Genomic DNA, 25,367 nt, shown 5'->3' with positions numbered 1-25,367 from the left:
TAAATGCACTATTACAAGGAATATGCTTATATAGTGTAATAGTGTAGTTTTTAAAATCAAATGTATGGTTATATTCACTATTTTAACACCAAAATACCATTTTATATACCACATTCCATTTCTGAAATCTTTGCCTTGTATTTCGAGCCACTAGGTTTTGCAAAATCGAGAAAGCAGAATATGACATTTCTGTCTCCTAGTGAAATTTTACTTAGCTATGAGCCAGAAGGAAATTTCACTCCTACAAAAATGACCTTTGATAAAACTGTTATCATGTAGCCGGGAAGGGTGGAGAAAGAGGCCAGGGTGGTCAAAGTGACCATTGGTACTTTTGTCATCTGCACATTGCTGCCATCTGACATAAATGGGCCCAACTACTTTCACAAGTCAACATAGTAATTGTAGACGACAAACAACAAGCTGGATGGTACAGTTCTTTTTTAGCAGCTAATTTGTGTTTTTTTATAGTTCATGTAAGGTAAGTGTTATTTCAGTGATGAATTTCTCATAATTATTCATAACGCACGGACTGTGTAATATCTTTATGTGCAAGTATAATGAGTGTTGGTAATTTTTGTGTGTATGACGAATTCTAAAGTTTTGTGGTTTCAGTCAAGAGACATGGAGACATTGCTGGACATGGAGGGCACACTTTTTGGAGTCTCTCGTAAGGATCTACAATTCTTAGCTTTCCAGTTAGCAGAGAGAAACGGTATTAACCATGGCTTCAATAGAGAGAAGAAGATGGCAGGGAAAGACAGGCTAGCTGGTTTTCGAAAATGACACCCCAACATTACATTAAGGAAACCAAAGTCTACTTCTGCTGCTCATGTAAGAGCTATCATTAAACCAAATGTTATGAAGTCTTTCACTCTGATTGAAGATATCCAAAGAAACATTTGCACCCTCCACATACAGTATACAATGTCGAGGAAACTGGATTGACTACAGTACAGTCAAGAAATACCAAAGTTCTGGCTCTCAAAGGAACGTGCCAAGTATGAAGTTTGATATCAGCTGAAAAAGGAATCCTTGCTAAGTTTGTCATATGCATGTCAGCTGGAGGAAATTATGTCCCACCTATGGTGATTTTTCCATGACAACGTATGAAGATAGAGCTTCACGATGATGCACCACCTGGAACTGTTTTAGCGTGCCATTCCTCTGGGTGGATGCGAACAGATATCTTTACTGTATGGTTTAAACACTTTTTAAACCATACTAAACCCACTTCCGAGAACACAGTGTTGATAATATTAAATGGCCACCCCACCCATACAAAAAACTTGGAATTCATTGGCATGGCAAGGGATCATTACACAACTGTGGTCTCCACTATACCTCCACATTGCAGCCACAAACTTCAATCACTTCTGCTGAGATCACATATGTAGTCAAAGACCTGACAGAAGAGTTTGCAGATACAGAAGAGTTGACATCTGTTTAATGAGCAGAATTATTTTTGATTCAAAAGTTTGTAACTAATTCCCTTGTCATATCTCACCTTGATGTCGCGCAAGCGGAATCTAAGTCTTCTGAAACATATGGTTCACCCGAGTGTTGTGAAGAACAAGCACCTTCTACGTCTTTTACCGTAACTCTATCTGTGATTTTGAAAGTACCAAAATGAACATGTAAGAAAAGAGCACAAAAGAGAAAGTTTGGACCAGCTTCCATTTTAAAGTAAAGTCCTTATGAAGCTGAACTACTTGCTTCCAAGTCAAATGTGAAAAAAAAAAAAAAAACACTTTCCTGTTGCAGATGGCAAGAAGAAATGTGGCAAAAGATCGATAATGAAGAAACTGTTCACACATGACATGGAAGAGGATACTACCATTTGCTTCTATTGTAACAAGTCATATTCATGTTCAAAGTTTAGTGATGGTTGGAATAGGTGCTCTGGTTATTTCCTCTGGGCTCGTGAAGTGTGTGCAGGATATGAAGAAGATGATGATGATTTTGCCTCTGAGTTTTGCTATGACAATTAAAGTTATGATAGTTCAAAGGCAAGTATTTTCACATTTGAAGTGTAAGTTCCTATTAAGGCCTGTGTGCTTGTAATCAAGGTTTTTCGGGTTAGATACCAGGTGGAGGCTCATAGTGGTTTGGATCCCACTTTAAACTGTAGGTCCAGTCCCAATTAGCCTTACTGTGCATAAAGTGGACTTAAAACACAAACTCAATCTAAGGCCTGTGTGCTGTCAAGGTACTAGATCAAAATAAATGTAGGCCTGAGGTTTCTTTTAGCACTTCGTTCTACAATTTTTCACTGCTTACTTTGTAAGTGTTAATGGATATAATTGGCATCGATTCATTTCTTGCATCCCAATGTTATGCGACGTGCATTGGCATGACCACTTTGCCCTACTAGGTTGGGCAAAGTGGTCATTTTAAATGTTCTCAAATGATCAATAATTACACCTTACTTATTGTTCGAAACTAGTTCAATAAAATATATATGTTTAACTATGAATGGTACTATATCTATTACATTTTGTCTTGTTGATAGAGTGTTATTTGTAGTGGAAACAAAATTATATTCCTTCACATGGCCACTTTAACCACCCTTCCCCTATACTGAAATTTAATTAAGTACATCAGACTCATCTAAACTTAAAGGAATGTAACAACTAACTAGTGACTGTATCTGAGCACAAATCTCCAATCTTACCTTATTAGATGAATCAATGTTACTTTCACTTTCAGCATCGAGCATAATCTCGTCAATACGTTTCTGTGCACGCCTGAAATATAATTATTTTTGAGTGAGACCTAGTGCCTTAATTTGAAATCTGATAAATATTTAACTGTGTTTGAAGAGCACAAATGATATAGCATCAATGAGAATTTGTCCATAAAATCTTGTTTTTAGAATACATATTTAGGATGCATCTAATTATACTTATAATGTATATTAACACAAATGTTTCTTGGGCTGTACCTACACCAATTTAAACTGATACTGATAACGACACTGATGCTTGAAAATTGTAACGATTAAAAAGTTAAATTCAGTGAAAAGCTGTGGGACTAAATGCCAACAGACGGGCTCCTGCTGCTCACCCAGCTGGCTGCCGCTCAGTGGCCAATTTGGCTCTGAGACAAACTGTACATACAACTTCCCCCAATAGGTAATTTCAACTTATCCCCCAAATGGCAACCTGTTGGGGGCTCATGGGGGGAAAAAAGGGTCCTGTATAGCATAAATAAATTAAACATGCACAGTAGGGTGCTAAATTTATTTCACATTTCAAAAATATTTAGGACTAAAATTTGCATGAGATTGGAAACCTTGCCATAAAATATTTGAGCATCCATTATTTATTTTTCACCACGCAAAGTGAACCCATCCATCCATCGCCATTTTGAAACTGGTCAGTGGATTACAAAATCATGTTCACATCCTTTTCACATTTTCTGTGACCTTTAAAATGAGGTATTACTCGACCCCCCTTGCCATTTGAAATTTTCGAGTTCTTCCCTAACTTTACACCCCCTTTTTGGGTCACGCAGTTTCATCTTTTTTTAGTCCCGCAGTCATCATGTGGCATATTGTTCGAAAGCTTGTGTCCTGCACTTTCCAAAACTATTACGGTACTGCACTTATCTTAATTGTTAAGCTCGGTATACTCGATTTGGCTCACCTTCCTTTTTTGGCAAAACCAGTTTCTACACGACAAACGGTAGGTGGTACAGACAAATGTTTCATATGACAATCGTATTTTTTCCCCGCCTTTCCTAATCTGCATTCCAAACATACCCTTCCCATTCAAAAATCGAACGAATGGGGCATGTGCCCCCCACTAAAACCACAAAGGGTGGCTTTTGGGCTGTTGCAAATACTTTCTATGGATTCTTTGGGCCCAACCTAGTGGTGCATTTGTTTTGTTTCAACTTGATATGATCTCCCGTTCTCGAGGAAAAGGTAGTGTCTGGGTCTCTCTGAAACACCCTGTATATAGGATGTATCATAAGTAACAGCACAAACTGACACAATTGAAAGTACACAATTATAGAAGCAAAATAGTCTCAGTAAAGATTGGTCTTCAAACAAGCCGTTTTCGAGATAATTGCGAATGTGTGGTTACAAGTGGCCACTGACTTAATTGTTTGTAAATGTCATTCTAGTTGGTAAAATGCTAATAATATGTGTGAATGTGTGGTTAGAAACTGTCACTGATTGCATTTTGTAAACACCGAGTGTCATTCCGAGGTTTGCTCTTTGTTTACACAGCAGAACATTTCCGAGAGGTGGCATTGTAATCAAACAGGATGGAGTCTAATCGTACTGTGGGAGTCATGTCAGTTGTGCTGTACTGCATAGTGAAAATAGAACCGTGCAGCAACGAAAAGTATGAACACTTCGAACACCTTTAACAGGTACGAGTGTACAGTTATTGTTACATGTAACATACTAACATAGTACTGTGTTCCTTGTTAAAGTAAGTAAAATGTTCAATAAAAGCAATGAGATCTCCAATGACATTACTTACTGTATTTTTACCATTTTACCAACTAGAACGACGCTTACAAACAATGAAGTCAGTGGCAGCTTGTAATCACACATTCGCAATTATCTTGAAACGGGGTCATTTACAGACCCATGTTTACTGATAATTTTTTGCTTCTATTATCGTGTACTTTCAACTGTGTCAGTTTGCGCTATTACTTATGATACACCCTCTGTTTCTGTATGTGTGTGTGTGTGTGTATGTGTGTGTGTGTGTGTGTGTGTGTAGAATAAGAGAGAGTGCCAGAAGGGCCGATAAACAAAAATGGCATAGGAGACAGTAAACACTTACCAAAATTTAAGAAAAAAGTCTGACATTTCAGGCTATAGCCTCGTAGTCACATGTAGGTAGAAAGAATGGAAGTAAACAAGAGCATAGAGGCACAGAGGCACTACATATCAGGCAATCACACCAACATACCTACCCCCCGACTAAACCTAGCCCCCCAATAAGTATTTCTCCATTCCCTCCCAAACCGCAACCCACCCATCATCCACCCTGCAGTAAACACTGGTGAAAGGATCTGCTTGTAAAACTCGTGTTTTATCACATGTTCCTGGCACCAATGTGTGGATGCTGCCTTCAGTATTCTGTGCCTCTACACTTTTGTTTACTTCCATTCTTTCTACCTACTTGCAGGGATAATAAAAGGGAACAAACACAACAAAATTAGATAGAGAACTCTGGTCTGGAAATGTCCTAATCAAACGTTACAAGCAAAAACCTTTGGAAGACAGGCAACCATGCACAATGTGGAGGGGAATCATAAAAGAATGGGGAAAGAATTGACTGTGCATGCCCTGTTGAAGATGTAACGTCAAACTTGACGTGTGTACTCTAGAAGCATGAGTGTTGCAGCTGCAATCAGTGCAAGGGAGTATACAGTAGAGGAACTGGCTAATATAGTGTTTGTGTATGGACGAGCAAATGGGAAGTGTACAGAAGCAGAAAGGTTGTATCAGACCACGTATCCAGTGCACGCCATGTTTCCCAGACTTTTCCAAGTATTACAGGAAACGGGGCTAGTGTGACCTCAATTCCACTAGCAAGGAAGACAAAGAACTGCAAGGACACCCAACCTTGAAGAAGAAGTGCTGGATCAGGAGGAAGGACAAACATCTCCATTAGTACACAGGCTGTGGCACATGAAATTGATGTGGCCCATTGTACTGTTTGGAAAGTTCTGAGGGAGCAGCAGCTGCACCCTTACCATCCACAGCATGTCCATGCCTTGGGTACAGCTGATTTCGCACCCCACATCGTGTTTAGTGAATGGTTACTGCAGCGCTGTGTGGTGGGCCCCCAGTTCCATGCCTGTGTGCTTTTCACTGATGAGGCCTGTTTCACGAGAGAGAGAGGATGCTGAATAGTCTGAATAGCCATGTATGGGCAGATGAAAATCCCCATGCCACAATTGTGAAGGGCCATGAAAACAGATTTTCTGTAAACATGTGGGTGGGCATTTTGGGCAAACATTTAATAGATCTGTATATTTTACCACCATGATTAACTAGACCAGTGTAAATTGTGTTTCTGAGAGACATCCTCCTCGAGTTATTGGAACATGTCCCACTTCTCGTTTGTCAACACATGTGGTTTCAGCATGATGGGGTACCAGCTCACTTCGTAGCTGGTGCTTGTGACATTCTGACTCAGACCTTCCCTCGGTGGTGGATAGGGAGAGGCGGACCTGTTGCTTGGCCTGCTCATTCACCTGATCTGACCCCACATAATTTTATTGTGTGGAGTCATGGCAAAAGTGTTGTCTACGAGACACCTGTGAGTAATGTAGAGGAACTCTTGGCAAGAATCCTTCCAGCATTTGATCTGGTCTGAACGACTCCTGGAAAATTAGAGCAGATGCGACAGAGCTTATTGTGACACTATCATGCCTGTATCGAGGCAGAAGGGTGTCACATTGAACAACTGCTGTAATAAAGGCTGCAGTTACTGCTCATTGAAGACATGACAGTTCTTCTGTGTTCATTTTCCACTTCCCCAGACATCTTTTATGGTTCCATTCCATGTTATGTGTGGTTGCATGACCTTCAAAGGTTTTGGCTTGTAATTTTGACTGGGGCATTTCCGAACCAGGGTTCCCTATCTCATTTTTGTTGCATTTGCTTCCCTTTCGTCATCCCTACAAGTGACAGAAACATACATATATATATATATATATATATATATATATATATATATATATATATAGAGAGAGAGAGAGAGAGAGAGAGAGAGAGAGAGAGATAAAGATAGATAGATAAAGTATGTATAGAAAAAATGTTCTATATGAAAACCTGTGTAATTACATCTAGTCACAAGCAACTGAATAGGTGAGAGTGTAAGACAGTCTGCTCAAATCTCTCTGCCTAGGTTTTGGGAATGAATAATGTCTGGGGAGGGGTAACACTTCATCAATTTCATCTAATTATCATTCATCCTCAGTGTCAAAATTTGTTAATAGTGGCAGAAAAGTGATGTAAAGGAACAAAATATACAAATAATTATAAGTAATATAACCACAATGTCAAAACATCTTTTTAAAAAGTAGAAAAACCACTTAAATTTTAAAACTTGCATCAGGAAATTCTGTTCTATTTCCTTGAAATGTTGCCCATCAACCTGTGGCATGACCTTCAATGCTGAATTTGCACATTTCATGAAATTCCAGCATTTTATCACGAGTGCTTTGGTATGTACAGTATTGCCAATTTATTTTCCATTAGACAATATACCTTCCCACAGTTTCATTTGTGGTTTCCTGTACATAGAAATACTATGATAAAAAAATGCATGGATCAGCATCCAATGATTTACAGCCATTATTGCTCTGGTAAAAAATTGTATTAGTTACAGAAAAAAATGATCCAGTTTGGAAGCAATAACCTGATCAAATAAATACAGTTTCAACAATATATTGCAACTTACCAGACTGACTCTTTGGTGCCAGACAACACACACATTTTTCCAGGGCATTCATGCTCAGAAGATAACTCTATCATACATTCACACAGGTTGGCAATGCTTTGCAGATCATTGGAAACTATTATCAGGAAAGAACCATTGCGTACATTGTTAAAATTACACTTAGATCAGCACATAGGAACAGACACACAGATAATTACATAGTAAATATCCATTGTGATATATTGCTACATAAATGTATAGTTCTTCCTGCATAACAGTTTTAACTAGGAGATTTTGGATAACAAAAGGAATTTCTTGTGATATCCTGAAAGATATAGTGTATCACATTTAATACTAAATGTATACTTTAAATGTGAATAAATTAACACTAAAGTTGTACATCACAATATGAATTTTCAATAATCACATGTATAAATCCATCTTTACATGTATTCTAATGGTGATGAGAATAATTATTACCTGGAGATAATTTATATATTATCATCTATCTAACATAAAAATCATATATTAGCACATTCTGTTTCTCTTATAGTTTGTAATGACTTACTTTGCCTTAAATGAAAAAAAATATTAGATCAATAAAATACTCACAAATCTAGATGAACAACATAAACAACTTAACTATTTTAAAAACTAATACTGTTCAAATAACAACAAAAAATAGCACTGAAATAAGTATTTAAATAACCTCACAAATCAAGGAACAAAATTGTACTGCCCTGAAATTGAAGAGTATAAAAAATGCATCTGTATACTTACTCATTCCAACTTTATCTTCAGGTATCCATACTCCTTTAGATATGAATGGGTTAGGTTCCAGTCCATATTCCAGCTTATTTAGTTTGTGCTGCTGCCATGCAGGAGCTGGCTCAGAGGAGCGTGTTTCAGCCACTACCGCCTGTTCTCCTCCTGCACATTGTTTAAAGGAAGAACAACAAATATGCAATTAAGCTGCTGCCTTAACTTCCTACTAAATTCAAATTAATAGTTTACAAAATGAAGTAACAAGTATTGAGTAATTAATAATTGAGTAATTAATAATTTAAAGAATGAAGTACCTATTATTTAGCAGGTTCCATAATTTCATACAAGAAATTACATGCATGTGCTCCTTTAAATCTGACTGCACACGTGGTTGATAAAGTTTTACTTTATTTTTTACTTTCTGATTAGTATATTTAGTAATTTGCTGTAATTTTTACAGTTAATTATTTAATTCATCATTGTTGAAGTTAAGGTGAAGAGGGTTTATTATATGGACAGGAAGCAAGACATTTTCTATCTTCAAACTGCAATAGGTTTCATGCAAATCAGACTATTTGGTCATGAAATGGAACAATTTACATTTTGAATATAATTTTAATATAAACATTTTATACATACATTTTACTAACCAGTGTAACACAATTCATCTGAATTTTGTCAAAATAGATTGAAAAGACAATATTCAACAATAACGCCAGCTTGAACAATAATCTGAATCAGAACCAATAATTCTTCTTGCAGAAAAGCCTTCTTGATTCATTTACTTTATTTTATGTTGCATTTTTGCTACTTTTGGTCTGCAATTTTGTCCTGCAGACCAGAAACCCAGTGTGTCTGCACTGGAAGCTGAACTTATTTCTGAATTCCAGAACTAAATCGATTATACTAGAAATATCCAGATCTTGGCAACAAAACAGGTAGTTCCGTTATCATGGCAATATCCAATGAAGCAGGAGATAGGCATTTACCAAACGAGAGAGATACACTGAGTTGCAGAGTTCAGAGAACACATGACTTGGGAAGAACATTACACTGAGATTATTATAAAGCTGTGTGTGAAAAATAGCACAAAGTTTTCAAAAAACTTTGTATTCAAGATAAGTCCTCCATGTGCCATTGTACATCATGTCCTGAGAAGGTTTAATGCAGTCATTTGTAAAGGAGTCTCATAAACCTACCACATAAGGAGATTGGGCAAGTTACCATGATCCTCACCCAGGTAAATTTGGTACTGTAACATGGAAAGAAAAAAGGTGTATCTAAAAAATTCCAATAGACACAATGGAAGTTGTAAATGCAACACGAAAGTCTAAAGAAGAAAATTTCTAACTTAAATTAAATAGGATACAAAGAAATTCATCATGTTGTGTGATGTCATTTGAAAATTCCAAAACATTATGATGATGCAGTTCTAACTACATGCCTCTTTCATTAATAGGAAGGGAGGAGTCAAATCAAGGAAAGAATGAATAAATAGGTTGCTGTGAAGATAAAGGCCCTTTGACAAGATAACCCAATGCAGGAAATGTGAGATGTATTTCCACTAAAAAAGTATCAATTTCTCCATATCCAGAGGTCTCTGGTCTCTGATAGTGACTTCATGTGCACGAACTACAAAGTTACAAAATTACAAACCTACAAATTTCTACTTTTAATATGAAAAAGCTCTAGATATGCTCAAAGGAGGTTCTTGCAATGAAACTGAAACAGGAAAAAAAATAGAAATATGAAGCATCACAAGGAGTTGAGACTGAGTTGATAAAGAGGACTGAAAAAAAATAAAGAATTGATGAGAAGAATTGAAGAAGGAAAAAAAGAGATATGCCACAGAAAATTGAAGATGAAAATTAAGAAAGAAGATATGTGCTAAAGAAGCTTCAAGAGGGGAAAATAAATAGTTCGGGAATAAAAATCAGCCATGATAAAGAAAATTGACCCCATGGGGAGTTGTTAGTCTCCCATCCAGCACCTCCCAGATGTCAGATAGGGGAATGCACTTCAGATATCAAGGGTACAAGGCATGGTCTTAGTTAGGTAGGGTCTAGGGAGTTAAGCCCCTTTCCTATCCTCACATTGAACCCCCCCCCCCTGCCCAAAATGCATGCAGCATCTGCACAAAATAATTAAGGAAAGAGAAAGTGCACAAAAAATTAGAAAATTCACCATGATATTTTCTTGAGGTGTGACAATCACACTTAAGGAAATAAGTTCAAATTATGTTTTGATGCAGGTAGAATACATAAAATGGTAGATGCAGAGATCGATTTATTTTTTCTATAAAAGTTGATGGGGACCATGTGCATCCATTTCTTTTGCATAAGGTCATGTGGGGATCATCTGTGTCCCAAGAAGAAAGCCATGTTGATTTTCATAATGAATAAAAGCATGAATTATGTTAATGTTAGCCCCATTTAGCACCCCTCCCCTCACCAAGTGGATGGACGAAACTACGCCTATGGTACAAGGGAAATAAAATACCTGGACCGGACCAAAATTGGCACTGCTGCCTTGCAGGAAGTAGTTGGGGTAAGGGCTACAGTAAGAAAACCTCAATGTCAAATAACCTGGCCCTCCAGGTTGGGGGTTGAGCATTGGGCCAATGACCCAACCTTGTTAAAAACTAATTGTTATGAGAACCAAAAGAAAAAAGCCTATCAGATTAAAGGGCGATGACATGGTGAGAAAAGGTAAAAGAGTGAACTATACATAGGAACCTGAAATGTATGATCACTATACTGGGTTAGAGCTTTCAGTCTCCTATTAGACCAACTTCATAAATACAAAACTGAAATTAGAGTTATACAAGAAATCCAATGGAAAGGAGAAAGAGTTCTTGGAAAGAAAAGTCACACAGTATTTTATAGCTGTCATGACAACACCCACCAATTAGGAACAGGCTTTATTGTAAAATATTCTTGTAAGCAGATAGTTTTAGATTTTAAACCTATCAACCCAAGAATATGTAGCCTTAGAATAAAAGGAAAATTCTTCAGTTACACTTTAATAAACACACATGCACCAACAGAGGCAGCAGGTGAAGATCAGAAGGATGAATTCTATGAGGTTTTGGAAGAAGTGTATAACAGAAATCTGAAACACGATGTGAAAATAATTTTTGGAGACATGAATGCACAAATAGGACAGGAACAGATATTTCAACCCACGATCGGCAAATAAAGCCTACACCCAAGCACAAATGACAACTGCCTGCAATTAACAGTAGTTTCCAGCATCACATAACATGTCAATCGGCAGTACTATGTTTCCTCAAAAAGACATACAAAAATGTACTTGGCGATCCCCAGACTAACTCAGATCATTATTTAGTAGGGGTTAAAATCAGAGCCCACATATCAAATATTCACAAACAGAGAGGGGTAAAAGAAAGTAAATATGCACCATCTAAACTCCACAAAGGATGAGAATACAATTCTACTCCTCGAACATTGAAGAACAGTTATCCAAATATCCTAACAGACAAGGAACTACAATAAATAGATGAAGAATGGGAAGTCTCTACAGAAATAACACACATTGTATCAGATGAAGTAATTGGAGAAGAAACTCCAACAAGTAGGAACCCATGGTATGATCTTAAGTGTGCAAAAGTTACAGGGGGAACAAATGAAGCATATCGGCAGATGCTTCAGAAGCATAACACACATGGTGCATTTCTGAATACCAAGAGAAAGGGAGGTGTGAAAAGATAATACATAGAGAAGAAACGATAATGGAAGAAGAAACAGCTGGAACAGCTAGGGGGCATGTACTCATCTAGAGAAGTGAGAAAGTTTTATCAAAGAGAAAACCAGTCATGAAAGAAATTTAAACCAAGACTTACACTATGTAAGAGTAAGGAAGGAACTTTAATAACTAACCAACAGGGCATACTACGACAATGGAATGAGCATTTTGACGAGCTTCTAAATAAGGATACAGAGTAGATATGTGCGAAGAACCAACATACACAGCACACTGAAGATGACTCAGAACCTCACAGTTATGAAGAAATAAATAAGGCTATCAAGAAACTGAAGAACAATAAAGCATCAGCTGAACTGTTTAAGTGTTGGGGTGAAAGCAAGAATACATCAGATCATACAAAGAATGTGGATAGCTGAGAAGATGCCAGAAGACTGGAATCATGGAATATTTTCCCCATTCCTGAAGGAAGGGGGTCCATTAGTCTGTAATAATCACAGAGGCATATCCCTTCTTAATGTACCATATAAAATCCTGTCCAACATAATGTATGAGAGACTTGGCATATACACATACTAGGCAGTTATCAGCGTGGCTTTCGTCCAGGGAAATATCCACGAATCAAATATTTACTATGAATCAGATAATAGAGAAGACAACTAAGTTTCAAGTAGGGTTACATCACTTATTCATAGATTTTAAAGCAGCATGCAACAGCATAAACCATAAAAAAATTGACTATGTTATGGAAGAATTTGGCATACCGAGGAATCTAACAAAGTTGGTCAAAATGACAATGGCAAAGGTTGAGCGCTTTGTTAGAATACAGACTAGTTTATCGAAACCCTTCCAGACCAGGAACGGATAGAGACAGGCTTATGCCCTGGTTTGTCTCTTATTCAACATAGCTCTTCAGAAAGCAATGCAGGATTCAGGTATGCACAATAGTCACTCTATTTTCAAGAACCACTCTGATACTGGCATATGCAGATATTGACATTGACATCATGTGTGCCTATGGCTCGGTTCAAGGAAACCTTCTCCACATCTGAAAAGTCAGCACAAGAAATGGTATTAGAAATTATCCAGGAGAGAACAGTATATACATATAGTGGAAGGAAGGAGAACCTCTTTGACCATGAGAAAATACGTTTTCCAAAGAGTTGACAATTTTAAGTGTCTGGGTTCCAATATTAAAAATGAATAGAACAGTGGAAGTAAAGAAACTCCTAACCTCAGCCAACAGAAGCTACTATGGACTCATGAAGCATATGAAATCTCAACTGCTTCCCAGGCACGAAGGTGACACTAAAAAAAAAAAAAAAGCACTTATAAGACCCATGCTCACATATGGAGCTGCAACATGGACCCTCACAAAGCAGGATGAATCACAGTTAGGTTGTTTTGAGAGAAACATTGTATGTCAAATCTAGAAACTCTTACATCTTGGAGGTGATTAGCAAAGAAGAACAAATCAAGAGATGTATCAATTATAAAAAGATGATGACATTCTTAAATTTATCAAAGGGCCTCCCTGAATGGCACAGTGGTAGCGTAGTCACCTTGTAATCAAGGAGTCTAGGATTCCATACACAGTAGAGGCACATAGTGGTTCAGATGCACTATAAATTGTAGGTCCAGTCCTAATTAGCCTTTCTGTGAATAAAGTGGACTTAAAACAACAATTCAATTCAATTAAATTTATAAAATTAAGTGGGCTGAGGTGAGCAGGTCATGCTATGTGTCTCAATGAAAACAATCCAGCAAAGAAAGTACTTGTGTCAGAACCTGGAGGTAGATGACCTAAAGGAAGACTGACGTTGAGATGAGAGGAGCAAGTTGAAGAGGATGCTGCAAGAGCTAGGTGGGGAAAGTGGAAAGCTGTTGCTGCCAGACGGGATAAATGGCAGACTCTCTTGAGGAAGGCCATGACCCATCCAGGGCTGTAGTGCTATGGAAGAAGAAAGAAATTTGACAAGGGTAGACAAGAATATAAGAATGAATTGTAAAGATGATTTGAAGAGGGAAGAAAGGAAAATAAAGATGAATTGATAAAGAGAATTGAGTGAGGAAGGAGAGGAAGGAATTAAAGTAAAGTAGTTCTTAAAAACCACAGAAGTTGTATGTAGAAATAACAAGGAAGAACTAATGTTGAAAATGGAAGAATACAGACAAGGTTTGAAAAAGAAGATGGAGGATCAGAGGAAATACATTAATAAGGAATTGATGACACTGAAGGAGGAAGAAAGCAGGATAAGAATAAATTAATGAAGAAAGTTGCAGATGGGAAAGAAGACTAGGTTATAAATATATAATGCAAGAAAGTAAAAATGACCCAATGAAGAGAATAGAGGACAAGAAGATAAACAAGTTGGAAGCAATACAGAATGAAATTTTTGAAGAATGTTGAGCAAGGAAGAGATACATTACAGAATGTAGGGAAATAGATAGTAGAAAAATAATAAATTAATTTGTTAATTGATGAAATGATAGAATCTGTGGTGCATGAGCACAATAAAGGATGTTCTGTACAGGATGTTGAATTTGAATCGAGTGCTAATGTTTTGTTTCGAGGTTGGCAGACCTGTTCTTACCAATGTTGGTATCTGTTGTCATGCTGATTAATGTACTCAATTGTTTGTTGTGGTTACGATATGGAACAGTTTATAATTGAGCAACGTGTTTTCATTGTAAAGACATTTTACCAAAGTGGCCGGCAAGGTCATATGATCTTGCACCCTATGATTTCTTCTTATGGGGGTTTGTGAAATCACAGGTGTATGCCAACAATCCACGAACCCTTTTGGAACTGAAGGCAGAAATCATACGGGTGATTGGAGGCATCAGGACAGACTTCTGAGAGAGGGTTATCAATAATTTTGTGGAGCGTATAAATGCATGCAGACTGAGTAGGGATGGACATATGCTTGACATTGTCTTTCATACTTAAATGGGAGATGTTACTGCTTACATATATGTGAAATATAACTATTTTCAATATTTTCATGATATATTCCCTATTTTTATTTAATTTTCTAATTTGGCATCCTATACGGAACACCCTATACTTTGAGGAATCTGTGCAAATGGTACAAGGAGTAATTTAGTAAGAAAATGAACTGAAAGTTCCATGGTATGGAGGAATATCTTCTAGTAAACTTTCAACTTTGGAAGCTGTAAAATGTGCAAAGAAACCCCAAAGTGACTGCAAGAAGAAATACTTGCCTGTCAATGGAAAATAGCTGAAGGATGAGGCGATAATCACTCTGATTTCAGGAATTTCTTCTACTGAATTTATATCTTCTATTGAGTGGATGCCTAATATGAACCATAAGAATAGGAAAAGGCATAACCAAATTGAAAATATGAGGTCAGAAGGAGATATTAATCAATATCTTGATACTTCTTCTATTTACATAGAATGCCAGATGTTAATTATCTAACCAAGTTTACAGGAAGATAAATTCAGTATCATCTGACCACTACTTGGAGGAGCTAAGGATGTTATGATAATGCCTATGCACTATAGATTAAGAGTACTTCCTTCTGTCATAAAGGTAAAATGAAAGCCTGGTTTATTACCATAGAAAGATGGTGGAAATCTTTCAAACAGTTCTGTGCAGCAGTAAAAAATGCAATATGTATCTGCTGATGCAAAGCAGAGGGAGATTGAGACTTTAAACCTCCGTACACCAAGGTGGGTTAAAAATTGTCCACACTATGATTCAGATAAGAATTTTTATGGATATTTCTTTAGTATCATGTCATAGTTCAGGTTTTGTGTCAAAAATAATATAAATTTTATTTTCTGTCATTCAATACTTTTAATTTCTAGAAAATAACCCAAAATGTAAAAAAAGTTTTCGTGGTGGACATAAAGTACCCACCCTTGGTGTAACGTGTTACCATAATGTGCATGTAAAATAACCGAAAACAGGAAGAGGAAGATGTGTTCTTTGTTGCAAAGAAGCCAGATCGAAAAATGTACAGTTGAACAAGTTTGCAAAAACAACAATTGTATGTGGAAAATGTGAAGCCTTTGTCTGTGGAAAGCATAGTGAAAAAAGTAAAGTGTGCCGCTCTTGCAAACGCAAGACTATTGATTCAGAGTAACCAACAATGACTTTTGGAAAGTAATATAAGACAACAATGCTTACTCTGTAGCTTCCAAAAACTAAAATAATTTATGTCTGTAGTACTACATCATTGCTCTTATAATTCGGGAAATATGTGAATAGAATTTCCATAATGTTAAAATATATTGTAAGAATAACACATAAAAATGGTGATATACTTAATAGAATTTCCATAATGTTCAAATATATTGTAAGAATAACAAATAATAAAGGTGATAAACTTAATACCTGCTCTGTTCATAGCCTTCAGTTGTCTTAGTTTATAGTTACTACAAAATAGAGAAGAATATTAAATTTTCTGGGACAGAAAATAATGATTTATGTGGTGGACATTTTTTAACCCTCCCTTGGTGTGCGGTGTTACGTGCAACCCCTTGGTGTACGTAGGGTTAAGAAACAGGAGATGTTGCAAATTCTCAGGTATTTTTATGAAGGAATTTTGCTTGAATGTCTTGAATTATGAGTGAATGATACTGCAACTTAGTCGAACGTGTAAACAAAATGGTAATTTAAATATTAATCAAACCCCGCATATAATTCAAAAAACTACTGTTAACAGGGTACTCTTGCAGCACTGGCCAGCCGACCAAATATTAAGGAGATTCAAAGTCTCAGAACAGATAGAAGGGTGGAGAGGTGATACAAAAGCACAAGATAGAAGACATAATCAACCCTCAGTCAGCAGAGGTGAAGAACTCTTCTAGAAAACCAAAGAGATTCCAAGCAGAGAAAGAGAGAGAGAGAGAGAGAGAGTGGAAATGAGAAGGAGCAAAGGACCATCATTCTAGAGAAGAACAATGATTTGCTCATGGAATATGGAAGAACAGAGACTGCCAAACCAAAGAGATTTAGAAAAGGACTATACCATACAAAAATAGTTGGATAAAGAATCAAATAACACTAGACTTAAAGGAATGCATGATACAGATGGAAGCACTGCCTTCTGGTAACCTATGACCTACCACATCTATACGGCAACTCAACTGCAACCAGAATCTGGATTTAGTCCAGTGCTTGTCGTAAGGTCACCAAGTAACAAGATAAACATGAGAGTTAAGATCCATTTCTAACAGAAGACCTGTTAGAAGTATTGTATTTAAAAATAGATGCTATTCCTCTAAATTATTTAAAAATCAGACAGATAATAATGTAAAATTATAAGGAGAATGTAAAGAAATCTGAAATCTTAGTTGAAGTATTGGACTTCCAAATAAGTGCACTCTCAACATGGGTAGTATAAATGCAGCCTTACGATTTATAATATCTGGCTTCAAATATGAGTGAGGTAGCCTGGTGTTAAATTGTGGAAGCATTCAGGAGTATTCTTATGAGATTTTGCTGGAAAGAAAAGTTCTTGAATTGCCAGTTGATTAATGGTGTACAGCAAAATGTACACTTCCTAACACTGAGGATGACACTGAGTTACCAGAGAATGCTGTCTTAATACAATATGAATCGTTAATTTAAAATTTTAAACCACTTTTGGCAAAAACATTTTTACAGTTTCATATTGCTCTTACAGAGACGCATCATTTGATGTAGCAACTACGCATATAACTGCTCACCTAATGCAGATAAGTGGCCTTGAAATATCTGTTTACTGTAGAAACCCCTCAAGCACCATGACATAAAGGCTTTCTACAGTACAGATGTAACTTCAGTTGGTACCAACTAATTCAATTGCACAATCCGTACAGTTGGCAATACTGCATTTTATCCAAGAACAAGTGTTCTCCCGTGGAGTGGTGTGCTCGGAATTCTCGTGAATTCAGTAGTGTCTCCAAGGGGGAGGAGGGGTTGGTAGAGGTCATAATCCCCCCTTTGGTCCAGCATGCCTGAAGAAAAGAACATCAGAAGAAGAAATGGTGGCAAAATAAAGGCTGACGACTAAAAAAAAGTATATGCAACACTCTTCCACTTTTTTGAAAATCCTTGGCATACCACTCCATGAATTGCTGCCTGAATTAAGTTCCATCTCATCTACCCTCAGCAAAAGCCAGCAGGAAAGGTCCCCACAAACAGGAAGAAACTGGATGATATTCGTAAGTTGCTGGATTACACACGAGAATATGAGAACTTCTACTACAACATTCTGCTGTGGCAAACAACAGATACTGAATGCTTCAACTTGGACTATGAGGAAGATTAACCTTTTGAGTCCCAAGGTCATTTTCACAAGTAAGCCTCACGGTCCCGAGCCGATTTTGAGCAAAATGCAGAGTTTCAATTAAATGAGTGTAGATCGGAGACTAATTGCCCTAGAGAGATGAGTGATATACCGTTGTACGCGGAATGAACCAGAGATTCAGACTATATAAAATTTATGCAAATTCGGCGTATATATGGAGGGGGAAAGGGGGAAATCCCCTGAAAATACTTTTTTTTTTTAAAAATGGGGTTTCGCCCCCTCCCGCCCCCTCGAAAAAAGTACATGACAGTGTCGACATGCACATGGAAATGATCGCTGACATGTAAGGAACACAAAAATATTTGCATTATTATCATATGACCAATGTAACTTGAGTTGTACATCCCAAAAGGAATGGTCGGCACGCCACTGATTCAAGATTCAAAATGCAGCGGTACCTTAAAATGACTTTAGCTCAGAGACTATTTGCCCTGGAGATATGAACTATATACCGTTGTACGCAGAATGAATCACAGATTCAGACAATATATAATTTATGCACATTTGGCGTATATATGGAGGGGGAAAGGGGGAAATCCCCTGAAAATACTTTTTTTTTAAAAAAATGGGGTTTCGCCCCCCCCCCCCCTTCCACCCCCAGAAAAAAAGGATATGAAAAGTTCAAAATGCACATAGAAATTATTGCTGGCATGGAAGAAACAGAAAAATATTTGCATCATTGTCGTATGACCAATGTAACTTGAGTTGTATCCCCAAAAGGAATAGTGGGCACGCCACAGATTCAAGCTTCAAAATGCAGTGGTACCTTGAAATGACTATAGCTCAGAAACTAAATTCCCTAGAGATATGAAAGATACACCGTTGTACGCAGAATGAATCACAGATTCAGACGATATATAATTTATGCACATTCGGCGTACATATGAAGGGGGAAAGGGGGAAATCCCCCCAAAAATACTTTTCTTTAAAAAATGGCGTTTCCCCCCCGAAAAAAATGTCAAAATGCACAAAATGCAAAATTTATGCAAATTTGGCATATATATGGAGGGGGAAGGGAGAAAAACCCCAAAAATTATTTTAAAAACTTGTTGAAATGTTTGAAATTTATATTTTCCCTTGAAAAGAGACGCAAAAGAAAAGTCCCTTTTCCCGCCTTTTCACCTCCATTTTCATGAAGAAAAAAAAGGTGCAAGAAACATTTCTGTTAAATACATGTGTTAGAAACAATATAAAAAAAATCGAAATTCTAGCCAAAAATAGAAAAGTTATAACGTAAAAACTACGACCTTGACACAGCGTCTCGATCGAGAGGCTTGGGACCCTGAGGGTTACTTTTAGGTATCTCGTTCGAGACGCTTGGGATCCAAAAGGTTAAGACCTATTTTGTTCTCTAAAAATATGATTCTTTTTCATTAACGTGGAAGATTTTAATTATTTTGTTCCCCTTAAGTGATAATGATTATTCTGAAGGAAAGAATACATTTGTGTTTTCAACCTTTTTCATTTTCTTCACGCCCAATGTCATCTATTTCATGAAAAAAAGAGAACAAAATTCTTATTTGTGATTTTCTCCCTCCATAAAGAAAATAACAATAAATGAGCATTATGAAATTGCGCAGATAATGGCATAAAACAAAGGTACAAAAGTGGTTTACTGCAAAATCATCCTATGTGAAATTTGGAAAAATAATTATTTCCCCACTACTAAATATCGGAAAACCTCAGAAACCATGTAAAACTGATTGGACAAAGGGACTTAGGTTTGGCCAATTTGTTTTACTGCACTCAAATATTATGTGGGACTATAGCACTTTTTTCTTTGTTGTTGTTTTCTCACAACAATATTCTGTGGAGATAGAGGGTGTCTGAAATAAATTATTCATATGTAGAACCTAAGGAAGAATGAAATGCTGATGAGTGAACCAAAACAGATTCACAGATAAAAGATAAAGCCCTTGCTTCTGGGATTTTGACAGTGGAAATTTACAACTGATTCCATGTCACCCAGGCCATGACACCACTGATTCAGCTTTTAATTAAAGTTGGGGTATTTGTTAATGCTACCAAGCTATGAACACGCACATTTTTTTTTCTTCCCTAGACCTCACAGTTACTGAGATACAGGATGCTAAAGTTTCATAATTTTGCATCGATTGGTCATTGCCAAAGCCATTGTAGGAACCTGTAGATGTTAACATTAAAAATTATATCTCAGAGTCAAATTGACATATCACTTTCAAACTTTTTCTTTAGTTTATAGAAACATGTATGTTCCTTGAAAAAAGTTGTCACTTAGATTCCTCTGCACTGCAAGTCAGAAGTAAATCTTGTAATGCATATAATGTAGTATTTTTTGTGTCCACATCTCATGTTACTAAATTTGTACTATCAGTATAAGGCACTGCAGTTACCATACCATTCACCCCTTTGACATCATCTTCACTGCATAGTAGGTGGCAACGTAGAAAATCATCCTATCGTACATCAAGAAGAAGACCGCCCATCAGTGTTTCTTCTTCCCTTACAAGCACTCCTGTGACTAACCATGCTGAACAGCTGATCTACAACCTTGATACCAAAGATTCCAGGTACAAATCGTGACCTGGGCATGACAATTTCTTTGTGAATGCCCCATCATCATGAATGCAGTGCCAGTGTTTTTAAACACAACAAGACATTCCAATTACTTCAGATTAGAGCAGATACTTTTATTAATCTCTCTGATTTGAAAATCAATACATAATGCATCAATAAAAAAACTGTTTACATTAAATAAAAATGCAATCCTCTACATGCATTATGCAATTGCAGCAGTTAGAGTTATGAAAGTATTAAAGTTTGGTTGAGAAAATTTCAATTTGAGGCCCTTCATTATTCAAAATGAAAATATGCATGCTCATTGCATGTTTTTCTAAAATTATTAGTGCTTATTATCATACCTATTTTCAACATTTATGCCTGCTTATTTGGACAGTTTTTATGCCTGGAAATCTGGGCTCCAGTTATTAATTCTACTTGAAATTAAAGAGTTGCAGGGTCTATTAGATTTTTTGCACATGGAAATTTCTTCATTAAAAAGGTAGCTCTTATGGTGAAAACTAGGTGCTATTGAGGTGAAGCCAACATAACATGTATGATATTAATTGCTTAACAAGGTGCGTTCAATGGAAAACTGGACTTTTTATTCACAGAGTATTTATTTTAAACACTGAAATAATTATTTTATGTGGCTGTTCATCATAGTCCCCTTCTAGTTCAATACACTTACACCAGCACTTGACAAGCACTTAGCTACCTCAGAAAAATAATTGGGTGGGTGTGCAGCTACTTATGCACCACTGACCGAACCACATCTAATGCTTTCTATTCAGTGCATCCTTCACTGGACCGAATATAAGGAAATCCAATGACGTGAGGTAGGACAAGTGTAGAAGGTCTAGAATGCACTTAAACTACAGCTCTTGAATAGCTGACACTGTTGCTCCAGCAGTATGTAACTTCATATTGTCATGGAGGAGAGACATATATCTTTCAGAATTTAAGTTCATCTTGAATGATAACATGGACTGATCCAATGTTAATGTTCAATACCAATGCCACCTTGTTGACTGTGACACACCAGTTTTCTCATATCACGTTCTCTATGGCTGAAATGTCTTTCGTAACTATCGTGAATGCTGGACCCAGGCGAGGAGAATCTTCCCATTAGTGACACTGTTTTTGAACTTCTCAGTCCATTCATGCACTTGTGTATGACTCTTACACCTGTCACCATAATGAATTCTGATCAGACGATGTTTCTCTATAGGCTTCATGCATTCTGTAAACAAAGATCTAAAAACAGTTTGATGCTCTTGCTTGATACACTGGTGCAAGGACACCACCATATTTGTTGAACTGTTTTCCAGATTCCTATCTGTGCTACAGGCATGAAAAAGCCATTTCGCATACCTGACGCAGATTGATATCTGTAATACATACAATTTTTAATACAACTTTTTCAGTTTTCCACTGAACCTCAATTATTCCTTCCCTCATTGGTCATGACATTACCTGCTCTGGTTACCGACCTCACTTTGGTGTGCATTCAAGATTTCAATGCCTCTTTTCTTACCATTCATGTTCATACATCTAAATACTAACAATAATTGCAGACATTTAATACAATATTCTGATTGTATTAAGAGTAAAATTAGATTCTCCTCTCCCTTTTTACATGATAGTTCCCCACTTTAACCTTACATTTGGGGTCCACTGCCAAAGTATTATCACATAATAAAAATTAATTTTTCAACTCACAGAACAGGATAATAAATACAAAGTGCATGATCTAAATAATACATTTTTCATGGGACTGTGATTGAAAAATTGATGTAATAATGTAAAATTGATGCACGCTGTCATTAATTCTCCTTGTAACCATGATTAGAAAATCACACATAAAAAAAGATTCATTATGTAAAAAATATATTTAAAACCTGTAGAAAATATAGCTAAAAAGTTAATACCTTAAGAAGTTCACTAAAAACAATCCAGACCTTACACATATGGAGTATATATAATTCCTTTAAACTGTATGTATTGTGTAACTGCAATTATAAAACAAAATAAAGCTCGGTGCAGTTGACAGATACTTAACCCTAGAACACTACCATATTTAAAATTTACGTTTGCTTTGAGCTCAAATCCCTCCCCTACCTCCCACCTCCCACCTACATACCCTCCACCTAGCAGTGATTCAAGCAGTCTGTCGGACATAAGGCAGCTCTGTGGTAAAAAGGGTGCAAGTGCTGATCTTCTTCATTTGTTTTATTATGTTGTGCACTGTATGTCAATTTTACGTAGCTGCAGTAAAACGAGAAAAATCTTGCACGTAATTTTGACATTTGTAAATTTGATTTGGATAGTTAGATTTTCAAAACAAAAGTTTAGAAGCATACACTATTTTCTTGTAAGACCTTAACATTACATTTGTTACTTATTTACAGCATTATGAATATTATTATTGCCTGTTTTTCATTGTTTGAACTTTTCGCCTTCATTCGTAATGTACGTACGGGCTTTCAAATCAAGACATTCTCTTAAAATATTCTATGTTTAATAAAACCATGTTTATACATTTTAAGTCCTCCTCCGTAGCCAAGCGGGTTAATGCATTCACTCGTCTTGAGATCATTCGCTGCGGAATGGCGTAGGTTCAAATCCGGCTCTGGTCGGAATTTATTCGGCCTACATATACGGCCGGTGGCAACCCACCATCGTGAGGAAATTGGGGAGCTTCGAATGAGTAAGCGTAATCCGGTCCCGGAAACCTACTATAACAGCTGGGGATACGTCGGGTTGACTGGCTGACTATTCCAATACTGGTTGCAGATCTCCACGCTTAGGGGTGACAAAGGAAAGCATGGGAGGTAGACCGGCAGTCGGTAGGTAAGCCAAGGCTCTTCAGGGCTGTTGCGCAAAGGATTATACATTTTAAAATGAAGAACATATCTTCAATATAAGGAAAATAAACAAAACAATGTTCACAAACAATCGTCATTTTGTTTTCATGATGTAGAGGTTGTGGTAAAAATCGATTCCTTCATGTACGTAAAATTTATGTGGTGCTACTTACACTGTAATATTGGAACATGGTAGTGTTCTAGGGTTAAAATTCTCCATCATTGTTTGCAAAACCTATATCCCTTACTTCCTTGTAATCACACATGGGATGTTTCTGTTGGTACTGTTACAGTGCCTTGAATAACGTAGTGTGGAAAATGACCCAAGAAACTGGTTCACCAGGTGGATGAGAAACATAGATGGCAGTGCGATCAATGTCGGTGCTAATTATCTTATGAAAGTAATGCGGCTTTGTTAGTTTTTGGAATATATTATGTAGATTTGTTTGTCTTGAAAGGCGGTACGTGAATTGATGGAAACAGTTATATTTGTGGAGTGATTTGCAGTCACGAAATGGCATTAATTTGGAAAGAAAAGTAAAATAAAATTAATAAATAAATAGCATGCATAACACAAGAAGAAACATCGCAATGTGATTCCGGACGTCAGGTCTTGGACTGTGTATTAGAGTTTATTTTCTATGTTATTAGAATATAAATAGTATCCTGAGAGATATTTCATACTGAGGCAACAAACCACAAATGTCGCTTGAAAGCGAGCAGTCAGAAATCAATGCAGCCTTTCGAACCGTAGGGACACAAGCTCTGACTGCACCATTTCCTCAAGGAGATTTTAGACCAAAGTGACACGCGACAAACTATACGAGGATTTAACACCAAAGTGACAAGGGTCATTTGGTCCAAGGCAATTTTCATACCGAAGCGACACATGTTGCTTGGAAAGGAGCCAATCAAGAGCAACGTTTCACATTGTAGCGGCATGACGGGAAGCACAGGCCAGTGTTCGGTTGGTGAAATCCTCAAGCGATAAGTGTCGCGTACCGCTTGTACGGCAACATGTTGCAAGCTATTGAGGAAATGGCCCAGTTTGAGCGACGCAGAAGCGACAAAGTGACACGTGTTGCTTATTGTGTTGCCTAGATATGTTGTTGTAATGTGCGGTTTATCGTGTCGCCTATCTGTTGTTCGCAAGCAACACTTGCTAATAGACTGAAGGCACCATGTCGCTTGTCACTTAGTTGGGAACTCCCCCTGTAGCGCATTGCTTCGGTCCGACCGAAGTAACAAGTAGCACGCGAATACGCCATATGAACGTGTCGTTTGCTGTTTGGACCCTCATGTGCAATGAATGCAATTTTACAGTCTGGAAGTGTGTGTCACTAGTGTGACAGTGTGAACATCCCGTGTCGCTTGTCACATTGGTTTGAATGTTGCCTTACACTCATGTCTATGGCACTAAGAAAGTTTTGTGGGGTTCCCCTTGTCATTTCATGCAATCATCATTATCATCATCGCCACGATTAGTTTAAAACGGAAGAAAAGAGACAGTAAATATAAAAAATACAAATGCTTCAGTGTGTATATCTTTAAAAGAAATGATGGTGATGATAATAATAATGAATCTAATTCATACACAAAAATTTAGTTGCCAAGATCATTCCACGGGTATTTTTTCTCCCGTATTATTAACTAAAGTATGACGATATCAGGACGTGGTCGACTGTCTAGAATGTTCGTTAATATCTTCGTGACCACTGTACCAAATATCATAGCA

The 25,367-nt window shown here is 37.0% G+C and overlaps 1 protein-coding gene across 1 annotated transcript in view; it reads right to left on the bottom strand.

The window, feature by feature from the left end:
* The window catches only part of LOC145983612 (uncharacterized), an 80,073-nt gene that overhangs the window by 21,336 nt on the left and 33,370 nt on the right, over window positions 1-25,367 (bottom strand). Inside the window, exons 11-13 of the mRNA XM_083116675.1 lie at window positions 8,196-8,345; window positions 7,437-7,551; window positions 2,672-2,744 (exon numbers count right to left, since the gene is read on the bottom strand). Coding sequence (XP_082972801.1) covers window positions 2,672-2,744; window positions 7,437-7,551; window positions 8,196-8,345 — 338 coding nt within the window. The remainder of the gene's footprint in view (window positions 1-2,671; window positions 2,745-7,436; window positions 7,552-8,195; window positions 8,346-25,367) is intronic.

This window comes from Lepisma saccharinum, chromosome 2, assembly GCF_977018435.1.
Source record: "Lepisma saccharinum chromosome 2, izLepSacc3.1, whole genome shotgun sequence".
Taxonomy (NCBI): domain Eukaryota; kingdom Metazoa; phylum Arthropoda; class Insecta; order Zygentoma; family Lepismatidae; genus Lepisma; species Lepisma saccharinum.
The sequence above is the reverse complement of the archived record's forward strand: the minus strand, read 5'-3'. Positions and strand labels throughout refer to the sequence as shown.